At 30.2% G+C, this 13,299-nt stretch overlaps 1 protein-coding gene across 1 annotated transcript in view; it reads left to right on the plus strand.

Moving 5' to 3' along the window:
- Positions 1–12,803, plus strand: part of LOC136028698 (potassium voltage-gated channel protein eag-like) — a 322,053-nt gene extending 309,250 nt beyond the window's left edge. The window contains 1 exon segment of the mRNA XM_065706529.1: positions 6,273–12,803. Within this exon segment, the coding sequence (XP_065562601.1) occupies positions 6,273–7,046 (774 nt within the window). The 3' untranslated portion in view covers positions 7,047–12,803.
- Positions 12,804–13,299: the final 496 nt, after the last annotated feature.

Below are 13,299 nucleotides of genomic sequence, written 5' to 3' on the forward strand. Positions count from 1 at the left end.
AAAACAAGTTAGGGAAACTATAAAAACTTTTTGAGATTAAGTTTTTCAAATTATGAAAACTTTTAAAATGTTTTTTTTTAAACTCACAAAAATTTGAAAATGCATACGTTTTTCTTCTAGACAATGCATGTTGTAATTATGTCATAACCTCTTCTATCTATCAGTATTTCAAGCTCCTGAGGGTCTAATGAAAACTTTTGAAAAACATGGGCTTTTGAAAACTTTTTTTGAAAAATAATAATTTTTTTGAAAAATTATAAAGTTTTATTTCTTTTTTTAAGTAACAATAGGCCTATCAGGTAATTTAGGGAAAAAACACCAAAGTTTCAAAAACACTTTTTGATATAATAATTTTTTTTACTTTTCTTAAGTAACAATATCAGGTATTTTAGGGAAAAACAAATTATGAAGATTATAACAACTTTAAGAAATTAACTTTTGAAATTACGAAAACTATTAAAAGGTTTTGATCAGTAAAACCTTGATGCGATTTGAAAATTCGTAAGTTTTTGGCTAGCCAATACCTGTCGTAACATTTGCAGAACCTCTTCTATCCATCACTATTTTTAGCTCCTTAGAGTCTGAGGAAAACTTATAAAAATGTATGAACTTTGAAAAACTTTTGAAACTTATGAAAATTTTTAAGAAACAAAATCAGATCATTTAGGGAAAAAACAAATTAGGGAATTAGTAAAACTTTTGAAATTATAGCTTTTGAAATTATGGAAACTTTTAAAATGTTTTGATTTTTGAAAACTCCAAGAAATTTGTCCATCACTATTCCTAGCTTCTGGGAGTCGGATGAAAAGTTTTAAAAAAATGAACTTTTTAAAACATTTTGAAACTATGAAATTTTTATTTACTTTTTTCTTAAGAAACAATATCAGATAATTTAGGGGAAAAAATTAAAAAAATTATAAAACTTTTAAAACTAAAATATTTTTGAAATTATGAAATTTTTATTTACTTTTTTCTTAAGAAACAATATCAGATAATATAGGGGAAAAAATTATAAAAATCATAAAGCTTTTAAAATTAAAACTTTCGAAATTATGAAAATTTTTTAAGCGTTTGATTTGTAATAACATCATGAAATTTGAAAATTCATAGGTTTAACTTCTGGTCAATACCTGTCGTAACATTTGTCAGGACCTCTTCTATCCATCACTATTTCTAGCTTCTAAAAGTCTAATGAAAAGTTTAAAAACATTGACTTTTTGAAACATTTTGAAATTATGAAATTTTTATTTACTTTTTTCTTATGAAACAATATCAGAAAATTTGAGGAAAAAAATTATAAAATTCTAAGAACTTTTAGAAATTAAAACTTTTGAAATTACCTTTAAACGTTTTGATTTGTAAAAATACCATGAAATTTGAAAATTCATAGGTTTTTCTTCTAGTCAATACCTGTCGTACCATTTGTCAGGACCTCTTCTATCCATCACTATTTCTAGCTTCTAAAAGTTTAATGAAAAGTTTAAAAACATTGACTTTTTGAAACACTTTTAAATTATGAAATTTTTATTTACTTTTTTCTTATGAAACAACATCAGAAAATTTATGGAAAAAACTATAAAAATTCTAGAAACTTTAGAAATTAAAACTTTTGAAATTATTTTTAAACGTTTTGATTTGTAAAAACACCATGAAATTTGAAAATTCATTGGTTTTTCTTCTAGTCAATACCTGTCGTACCATTTGTCAGGACCTCTTCTATCCATCACTTTTTCTAGCTTTTAAAAGTCTAATGAAAAGTTTAAAAACATTGACTTTTTGAAACATTTTGAAATTATGAAACTTTCATTTACTTTTTTCTTATGAAACTATATCAGAAAATTTATGGAAAAAAACTATAAAAATTCTAGAAAACTTTTAGAAATTAAAACTTTTGAAATTATTTTTAAACGTTTTGATTTGTAAAAACACCCTGAAATTTGAAAATTCATTGGTTTTTCTTCTAGTCAATACCTGTCGTACCATTTGTCAGGACCTCTTCTATCCATCACTTTTTCTAGCTTTTAAAAGTCTAATGAAAAGTTTAAAAACATTGACTTTTTGAAACATTTTGAAATTATGAAACTTTCATTTACTTTTTTCTTATGAAACAATATCAGAAAATTTATGGAAAAAAACTATAAAAATTCTAGAAAACTTTTAGAAATTAAAACTTTTGAAATTATTTTTAAACGTTTTGATTTGTAAAAACACCATGAAATTTGAAAATTCATAGGTTTTTCTTCTAGTCAATACCTGTCGTACCATTTGTCAGGACCTCTTCTATTCATCACTATTTCTAGCTTCTAAAAGTCTAATGAAAAGTTTAAAAACATTGACTTTTTGAAACATTTTGAAATTATGAAATTTTTATGTACTTTTTTCTTATGAAACAATATCAGAAAATTTATGGAAAAAACTATAAAAATTCTAAAAACTTCTAGAAATTAAAACTTTTGAAATTATTTTTAAACGTTTTGATTTGTAAAAACATCATGAAATTTGAAATTTCACATATGCCACAGCCTCTTTTATCCATCACTCTTTCTATCTCCTAAGAGTCTTATGAAAACTTTCAAAAAGGTATGAACTTTGGAAAGTTGTACAATTTTTTAACAGAACTTCCTTTCAAACCATTTAGAGAGTTAAACTTTTTCCTTTTGAAGTCATTCTTCTAGAAATGCTACGACAACGTGTAACTAAGAAGTCTTGTAAAAATTGGACTTTTTTATGAGTTGCAGAAGAAGAAACGAGCGAATAATTTTAGTAGAAGAGGAAATGAATAATAGTAGAAAGGATGATGGTAGAATAGAAAGGATGATAGGATGATAAATGAATAATAGTAGAAGAGGAAATGAATTAAGAGCTTAATGATTGCTTTTAATGTCTAGTATTCAGTACAAAGAAAAAGAATATGTTTCTTTCTAACTTGACCGTTTCGTACCTCCATTTCGAGATATAATACAATTTAAATTTTTGACAATATGACAGCTATTTCTTTATATGCAATTGTAAAGGTCCGTGCGCAATGAGATTTTAAACCACCGAGAACTGTTAGTGCCAATTTTTGCCAATCTGATTTTTCACCTTCTAATTGATTTAAAATAGTCTACGACAAATTCTGATGGGCAAAATCTGATAGGCAAAATTTGATGGGCAAAATTTAGTGAACCAATTAGCGGCAGCTAAATATCGGTATTAGTAAAATATTAGTTCGAATAGGCTATAATAATTTTAAAACTGTCCGTAATAACTAATTATTAAAGAGCAACTCCTAACCAAAATTTTAATTTTATTATTCTTGCATGAATATAGTAACGGATAGTGCTTTCTTTTTTTATGTTGCTTATTTTTCTAAAGGAGATCGTATCAAAATGTGGTCCTAAAATGTTGGGAAAGGGCTCGTTCGGATGGAAGCTCAAAGTTCTAGCGTCCTTTCGAAGTGGTAATAGAGATTGTACCACAATTAAACGGTGTTTTGTGCTATTATGTGGCGTGAGTTAAAAATTTTAACTCGAAGAGGGCTTAACTATTCTAAATTGAAAATTGTTAGATAGGCAATCAATTTAGAATTGTCAAAAACCTATCAATGCAGCTTCCAGTCCAAGAGGCCATAATGTACCAGGATGGCCTAGGATGGCCATGATGGCCACTCTTTCTTGAAGATAGAATGTGAGCTCTTTATGCGGGCTTCATGGTCCACATAAAAAGAAGGGTTATCACGGACAACTATTCCTTAGCTTCTTTTAACTTAGTTGATTCTTTTGTAGTTTCATAAATTAGGTATAGCGTAAATTAGCTACGTATCAACTATTGGAAAGTATTTTTACTGAATCTTTCTGTGGGGAGGGGGGGTTTGTCTTAAACCTCAAAAATTGAATTTTTAGGCCCAAATTTTCTAAATTTTATCGAGCTTTAAGATGAATATAGAAGAAGGACGGGCTAAGAAAAATCTTCCTATCTAATATGGCTTCTTTCCTAGGAATATTTTTAAACCAAGTCTGTAATATTGGTTCCTTTGATATTATTAAATAAAAAAACAAATTTTTTCAACTGAAAGTAAGGAGCGACATTAAAACTTAAAACGCACAGAAATTACTTCGTATATGAAGGAGGCTGCTTCCTCATCAACGCCCCGCTCTTTACGCTAAAGTTTGACTCTTTCTCTCAATTCTTCTTTTTAAAACAGTAAAAAACTTTAGCGTAAAGAGCGGGGCGTTGATGAGGAAGCAGCCTCTTACATATACGAAGTAATTTCTGTGCGTTTTAAGTTTTAATGTCGCTCCTTACTTTCAGTTAAAAAAAACTTGTTTTTTTTATTTAATCTTACAAATTTAATTTTTTTTTTTTATTTAATTTCTGAACGTTTTTGAATCAATGCATGTTTTGATTTTGGTTCTCCGCAGAGGAATAATCAAAACAAAATTTGCATATTTTTTTTTTTGGCTCAATGGCTTTCTCATAATTTTGATCGAATGATTTTGAGAAAAAAAGGAGCGGGGGACGAAGCCTAGTTGCCCTCCGATTTTTTGGTTAATTAAAAAGGCAACTAGAACTTTTAATTTTTTACGACTCTTTTTATTGGTAAAAGATTTACGTAACTTATAAATTAGCTTACGTAAAGAACTTTTGTATTCTCATGTTTTTATTACATATATGAGGGGATTCGCCCCATCGTCAGTACCTCGCTCTTTACACTAAAGCTTAAATTTTATCCCAATTCATTAAGAATGACCCCTGAATCACAAAAGCCGTAGAATAAATAGTTGAAATTACTAAAAATACTTTAGCGTAAAGAGCGAGGTATTAGAAGGAGGTGAGCCCCTCATATGGGTAATGATTTCTGTTTGTTTTAAGTTTTATTGCTGTTCCTTACTTCCAGCTGAAAAAGCTTTTTCACATTTATTTTTTAATTGTTTTTTTTTTAATAATGCTAGTAAATCCTGCTCTCCCTTCATGGAAATTTTCTTCTCCCATGACAAATTCTCGATGGAAAGTTCCCCCAGCGTATCCCCCTCTTCTCAACCCCTCCCCCCAACCAAAAAAATCCTCCTGAAAGCACCTGTATACTTCCCAATAACCATTACTATATGTAAGCACAGGTCAAAGTTTGTAACTTGTTGCCCCTCCCATGGGGACTGTGGGGGAGTAAGTCGTCCCCAAAGACATAGTTATAAAGTTTTTCGACTACGCTGAATAAAATGGCTATCTCAGAATTTTGATCCGTTGACTTTGGGAAAATAATTAGCGTGGGAGGGGGCCTAGGTGCCCTCCAATTTTTTGGTCACTTAAAAAGGGCACTAGAACTTTTCTTGTCCGCTAGAATGAGCCCTCTTGCAACATTCTAGGACAACTGGGTCTATACGATCACCCATGGGAAAAAAAAAAACAAAAAAAAAACGAAAAAACAAATAAACATGCATCCGTGATCTGCCTTCTGGAAAAAAAATGCAAAATTCCACATTTTTGTAGATAGGAGCTCGAAACTGCTACAGTAGGGTTCTCTGATACGCTGAATCTGATGGTGTGATTTTCGTTAAGATTCTATGACTTTTAGGGGGTGTTTCCCCCTATTTTCTAAAATAACGCAAATTTTCTTAGGCTTGTAACTTTTGATGGGTAGGACTTAACTTGATGAAACTTATATATTTAAAACCAGCATTAAAATGCGATTCTTTTGATGTAGCTATTGGTATCAAAATTCCATTTTTTAGAGTTTTGGTTACTATTGAGCCGGGTCGCTCCTTACTACAGTTCGTTACCACGAACTGTTTGATGATGTCAAATTGCAGTTTTAGGTTTTGTTTGTGGTTCTAAAATGACACTGCATAAATATTCGTGTTTTTAGCTTTGTTAGATTAGCTGATTTTCTGAGGGAAAGGAAAAGGCACACATACTTTATAAAAGTATTGATTTTATTTTTTACTTCTGGCAAATTCAAATAGTAATTGGGACATTCTTTGGAATCCTTTATGATTAGATATATTGTTAACATGTATATGTAATATTTTACCTAAATAGCTTAGCTTTTTTTGTGAAAAGGATAAGGTGCACGCACATACACACCTGGTAAAAATTTTTTTCCATTTTTCACTTTTCTCAAATTCAATTATTACTTGGGAAAATAATATTCAATATTTTACATAACAATATTTAAGAATACTAAACAGCACGTTAAGATTTAAAAATTAACAGTAAAAACGATTCAAATTATGATGGCAAATGTTTTTGATGAGTAAAAATTAATTGGACTGACCTCGATTCTCTATTTTCAGCTAATATTTCGCAAGGTTTCTGATGTGCGGCGAGAAAGGGAACTAGCTGAGAGAACCAAGAATGAACCTCAATTAGATGCAAATCAGGACCATCTTGTGAGGAAAATTTTTTCTCGTTTCCGAAAAGCCAACTCCAACAGCAACATGGTGAATGATAGAGCATCACTTGTTAGCTTCTCCTCACCTGTTAATGTTCCCACAATTACAGAGGTGGCACCATGTAACGAAAGAGACTTAGAGAAAGGGCCGGACGTTCATGATGTGATGCAAAAGCTATTATCAAATGAGAGTGACAAAGTGCAGCGCTCTGCTCCAAAAAGCAGGTGGGGAAAACTTATAAAACCAGATGATGATAGACCAATATCAGCTCCAGATAGGACTATTCCTGGTTTCGGTAATAAGGTCTTTCCTCAATTGAATAATAACAAAGTTAGTGATATATTACAAGCAGATACTGAGAACAAAAACTTAGGAATAAATAGTGAACCACCTCCAGCAGATGCAAGGGAAAATACAAAAAGTGAAAATACTTGTGAACACCCTGACATTCGGAATGATATATCCCGGTTGAATAATAGAATGGGCAGACTTGAGTGTTTACTTGAGAAAGTTTTAGTGAAACTCAGTGAAACTAATGAAAAGAAACCTGAAGAAGCTTCAAAATCTCGCCACTGCCGCCATGGAAAAAAGTCGCGATCCAGTTCGGCAGTTAAAAAATCCGAAGCTAAAGACTCGGACTGCGCCATTAAAACTGAATTCAGTGAAGATTTGTGATCTCACGTTGTTTTGTGTTTATTTCTTTTTAAGTGTTTTGGTACAAATATTCTTTTATATTTTTAATACGTTTCAAACTTCCCGGTTATTCCTGGTGTTTTTAAATGATAATACTCACTACAATTAAGTTATAAGTGAAACCAAATTTTTAAAATTGGTGAATAATAACATATAATAATATAAAACGAAATTGGTGAATTGGAGAATTATTAAGCTAGGTTCTGACTGGAGATGAATTTCGCTTTGGCACCCGGAGAAAAAAGTGTCTTCGTATGAAATAGTATCCGCCTCACTTTAATTTCAAATTCGACATGACGGAATTCACCGTCTTCTGTCAGAATTATAACTTAAACCGATAACAAATAACTCATTAGGGAATCTATGTCAATATAGTTCAATATCACTTGATATTTTTTCCTAGTCAAGAAAATTCAAAACATGCATGAGTTTTTTTTGCTCTTTGTCTATTTTTAAGTATTTTTTTCTTTTCTTTTTTCAGCATATTCGATACGACACATGTTCGACGAAACGCATAAAACTGTTTAAATCATTGACATTTGATTACATAAATCAAGTTTGACTTAAACGTCTACTATTATGAAGCAAGTCATTAGTTATTTTCATTTCTTTTGTTTATTTTTCCATTTAGTTCTCCATATTTTTTAATTTTTGTATGTTGTTTTTTTGGCTTAGCTTTTTAATCATTTTCTAATCTATTCTTCCCCTCGTTTCTTTTTTTCAGAATATACGACATGAGATCCGTTGATATAGTCCCTAAAAACTTCCTTCTTGCTAAACCCTCTTTCTGTCATTTCCTTTATTTCATTAAATGAAAATAAATGAAAAATTTAATGTTATATGCCCAACCATTTTCAAAGTTACGAAATAAAAAATGCATTAAATCAGAGATGATACCGCACCTAAACAATAATACATTTATTTATGCAAGGCAAAGCACGCAGAACACACAGAACATCGGAAAATAGGTTTTAGTTTTTGTATGTTCTGTGTATACTGAATTATGGCTCTTTCACACCACGCCGGTAGAGCCTTTCACACTAAAATTAGTTAAGGCTTTACAATCCGTTGCCTTTCGTGCTTAATCAGAGCTCGAATATCCATCTCCATTCCCCTTTTATTTTTTTTGAATAGTTTGCATATAACAATTGTGATGATTTTAAATAATGATTATAAGGTTTCATCGATCTTTACGTTCGCCTAGTGTGAAAGGACTTTTGAACCGCGATAAGATCATACATATTCTGTGACTTACTCTAGAACACAAATATAGTTACTTGATTTTATGCTACTCCTCCAGGTCTTACTTATGTCGACATACTTTTGAAAAAAGATTTAAGATCGAAGACTATTTTTATGACCAGTTACATGGTGGCAGGCTGCTAAAACTATAGGCCAGTCATATCATAAGTATATAATTTACCTAGGTTTTAGACCCAGAATTTTATCTCTTCAAATTCCTTTTATAGGAGTCAACAAATTTGTTTTCAGGGGTCACTGTCTTCAGCACCTTCATTCCCAATGGATGTGCAACGTCTCAGAAAGATGTTTTAAGTACTCAATGGGGGGTCTCTCTTCTCGTGGATAATCTAATTGTAACATGTTTCTGCGCGTTTTGGTTTACTTATTTTGCTATTCTTGATCGGAGTGTGGATTGAGGGGACATCCCCCCCTCAGATCTTCAAAAACAAGTTTCTTGTATTTCCATCAAAAAACTAACAACCCCCCCCCCCTCTTAAATTTGGAAAAGTACATTTTTGCATCTTCATTAAAAAAAATTGTAATAATTCCTTTCCCCATCTATATTTTGATAAATTGGTTCCCCTATTTCATGGTTTCCAAATAATGTACTATTATTAAGACATTGCCAAAGGAGGGTATATACTAGTTACCGTCACTGGAAAACATATTTTAGCTTTTAAAAAAGGGCCATTTTACTTAAAAGTCTTTTATATTTTAAGAATCATATGTCATTGCAAAGTTCACACGCTATATATTTTGATGATCAATAGTACCCTTGTAAACATCATTTGATTATCAGTAGCCCCAATAAGGATTTTTCTCATCGAACCGCTTGCCAGCCACTACTGAAACCCCAAAAATAGTATGATAACTAAGCATTTATTGATAGCTGATGTTAAAAGACGCCAATAAGATGGTGCCGGTGCAAAAAGTTCATTACCTAAGATTTGCAGTTTGACTTTTTATGGATTTTCTTGACACCAAAAATAGTCAAGTTTATTTCTTGTTATTTATTTAGGGTATGTTATTATATTTAAATAGTTAAGTTATTATATAACTAGTTTTTTATTTTTTAGTAGAAACTTTGACAAGGAGAAACAAACAAATGTTTCAACGAAATGTAAATCTTGTTAACTCTATTTTATGGTTTCGATTTTATCGATCGTCTTACTGTGCCTTTATCTCACCGCGGTTTTTTTCAATTTATCAAGAAATCGTAATTTTCTTTCAAATTTATCATGTAAGAAAGTATTTTACTGTTACGAATGCTGATATAATTATTATTAAAGAAAGCAAGATTATTATTTGCTAAACTTATGAAGCTTCCCATTATTTGGAGGAATATATTTTGACTAAGCGTGCAATATTTATGCTCAAAGATAAAAGCCCCACACTTATTGAGAAAAAAATTTCGGGTCTGAAATGATAGATTACATTTATATGCTAATCTGACATAGGATAAAAGGGATGGGGCAAGGTATTTAGGGTGGTGAAATTTTTTCTTAACTCGTGAAAACGTAACAAAAATGCATACAAATAAATTTTTGATGTGTTTTTTAAAGTTTTTGTGTAACCCTTCCCCCCGAAAAAGTAGCCCCCCAAAGAAAAATCCTGGATACGGCCATGTGTGAGGGGAATCCTAAAATAGCAAAAATTTCTTGTTTAGCTGCTTCATCCTTGATTTTCTAAATTGGGACCAGAAAGATATTGTCAGTATTTCAGACCCCTATCTCCTTTTTTTAAACTGAAATTGTGTTTAAAAAAAAACTGTTGTTAACAAATAATTAATATGTTTTTATAGCTCCTAGAACAATCATTACTGATTTCAATATCCTTCGATAAGTTATTACAGCTTGTTCGCCTAAAATAATTTAGGCGAAATATAAGTTTTATTTCATCCAAGTTTTATTTCATTTCATTTTCTTACGCACTATCTTGAGATTTTTCTAGCTTTCAATTAGAAATCTCAAAATTTTAGATGAAAGGTATTATCTATTTAAAATATCATTCTTCCTCCTAGCTTTCTAGAAAGTGATAATACCAGCATTTGTCAACATTTTACGCTTTATTATTGCACAAGCTTACAATCATTTTGTCTTTTAGAAACATTTTTCTGATTACCAACGAGATTCTCTTACTTTAAAACTGGTATATGAATAGAACAGAATAATCAAATATTCAGATCAAGGTTAAAGCCCCGTCTTAATTAGTGCAATTTATGTCATAAGGCTTTTACACCTTAGGAAGCTTATACACAAATTGTGGAGAGTATTTTTCGCTTTGTCTCAATTTTATAAGAGATTAGTTGAGACCCCGCCTCTGTTTCTTCTATTTGTTTCCTTATTAGTAGATATAAGAAGATTATAAGCAGCCAACCCTATTCCCTTTCCCAGCCAACAGCAATTTTGAACCTGTAACAGGGCATTGCTTCAATATTAAGACAGTGTACTACTCTAGTATCATTAGTGTTATTTAACTTATTCACGTTATTGCCTAGATTTGAAGGGTCTAGGTAATAATTGCTGATTGGGAATAGGCATCGCATCAATTAAGACGAGGCTAAGGAACATGATAGCCCATCTTTCTAGTTTGTCCAATTTACATGCTTGCTCAACTTGACATTAACGTCATGATCATTATCTACCAATCATAATTTGCTTTTTATTTTACAAACAGGCCAGATTAGTACAATTTAATTATATTTACAAATTGATTTACAGTAGTATACGTGGGAATGGGTACCTACAAAATAACATAAGGAAAAAAATAAGAGGTAAAAAGGATAAAGACAAAATTGTATTTTTTTAAAAATAGAAGTAACCAAAAACAGGACACTAAATATTCCAATTATTTACATATAAATAATATTATTAAAATATGTTAAATTACTAATGTATAATAAACAAGAAACTCCATAAACTGGTAACAATAAAACCAGAAACCGGTGATACTATAACAAGAATTACTTATATGAAACAACCAAAGCTGAACTCAACAATAAAGACAACAAAAATATAAAAAATAAATATCAGGTAACGGGACATTGGGCCACTGAACTTCAAAGAAAAATATTGGCAAAACTAGCAAAACCAAGAAAACAAACCAGAGGAGGGAGAACCCTGACAAAGCATAAAGTAAAATTATTTTAAATAGATACTTCAAATAGTGCAAATAAAAGTAAGTTTTTCTAAAATTAGTATGTTTGCATAATTAGTAAATTGAATAAATAATTATATTTACAACACAGCTACTTAATCAATATGCAAATATGTACATGCTATGAAATAAAAAGTTGAAACAAAAATCAAATATTAAGTGAATTTAGAATTTTTTAAATTAGTATTTTATAATTATTCAAATTTTGGTATTTCACATAAATTATTTCTCTTTCTAAATTAATTTAAAATTCCTAATTCTATTTGAAATTTTCGTAATTTTGATTTTCGCTCTAAATATATATTCTTTCTGCAAAACTCCAAATTCAAGCGAGTACAAATTTGACAAAAAAAGAGGAAGCTATTTATTGCCTTTGTAGGGCTTCACCCCAATCAGCCTCTCCTGTTTCACTCACGTGTTCAAAGATAATCGATCAAAGGCTTAATATGAGTTATTTCTCTAGATTTTCTCAATTATGCAGGTCTTCATTATTTCCTTCCCAACATTTATTATTTCTATCCTAGATATTAAAGTTTTGATTTAGTAAACTAGGGTAGTCCATTTTCTTCTTAAACTACAAGGTTTTTTCTTTTTTCATTTATTAATTTTGTTGCAAACAAGTATATACAGACAGATCTTCTTTTGGCGGGGGTTTAAGACCCCTCTTAATTATTATTGTAATTGTGAATACTCAGTGAAAGTTACATCTAATCGGTAAGGCACATACAGAACTTATTCAAAAGGAGACTAGGTGCAGGAAGGAGCTGATAAAAGTTTGGTCTCCGGATGGGGGGGGGGGGCTGAGGTCCTTCCTAGTGTTTATTAATACTACTGAAAATTGAGTAAAAAGGGCGAATCCCCCCCCCCCTAATAGGTACTTCTAGATGCTTCCCATTTCTTTTACAGAATATTCTTGTTTTTAATAAATGATAGTTGCCTTTGCAATTTCAAACTGCAATAAAAGTAAGTATTTAAAAATACATATTAAAATAGAATTTCTACTCAATTTCACTATAAGACGTATAGAATAGCCAGTTTTTAAGGATAAAAGTTCGTACAAGAAAAATAGCAATAAACAATAGAAGTGTTTAACTGAAGCTCACAAAGAAGTAATTTCGCAGATTGAATGAAATTAAAGGTGTTGTACCTAAAGGTTAGAAATTTCAAAGTTAAAATTTCAAAAAAGCCGATGTCCTCAATTCCAAAAATATATGGAATACATTTAACAATCTGGAATACTATTTTTATTATCAATAAATATGATATTGATGTATTTTTTTAATTATAAAATTTTCAGTTATAATTTGAAATCTATATTTTATATATTTTTAATATATATATATATATATATATATATATATATATATATATATATATATATATTATTAATTATATAACTAATTAATCTCATTTAATTATGTATTTTTTTTATTTTAATTATGAAAGCTTTTATTTTTATAAACGAGCCCAGATGTCAGAAGAAAAGTCAGGATTTTAAAATTTTACGGGAAGACAAGAAGTTCCTTTTTTCGCAAAAATGTTCTTTGTGCAAAAAGGAAGCATAAGCCAGCCACAAATCATAAAAATATGTAAATATTTCCTTTGGCCCCTTGTGCCACCCCTTTGACCCTTTGAATGCTAAACCCTTCATATCCTTGAGTATTATAAATAAATTTTTGCTGAATATTCTTTTTAGAATCCCTTAATATCGTTTAAAATAAACTCGAAGGCCTCAATAAAACAAATCAGTCGACTGTCGCAAAGATAAATAAGAAATAGTGTAAATTGCTTAATAATCAAAAGCAACTATCATTTTGCTAAAAATGAAACCTCCGAT

This window comes from Artemia franciscana, chromosome 7 (assembly GCF_032884065.1).
Source record: "Artemia franciscana chromosome 7, ASM3288406v1, whole genome shotgun sequence".
NCBI classification, from domain to species: domain Eukaryota; kingdom Metazoa; phylum Arthropoda; class Branchiopoda; order Anostraca; family Artemiidae; genus Artemia; species Artemia franciscana.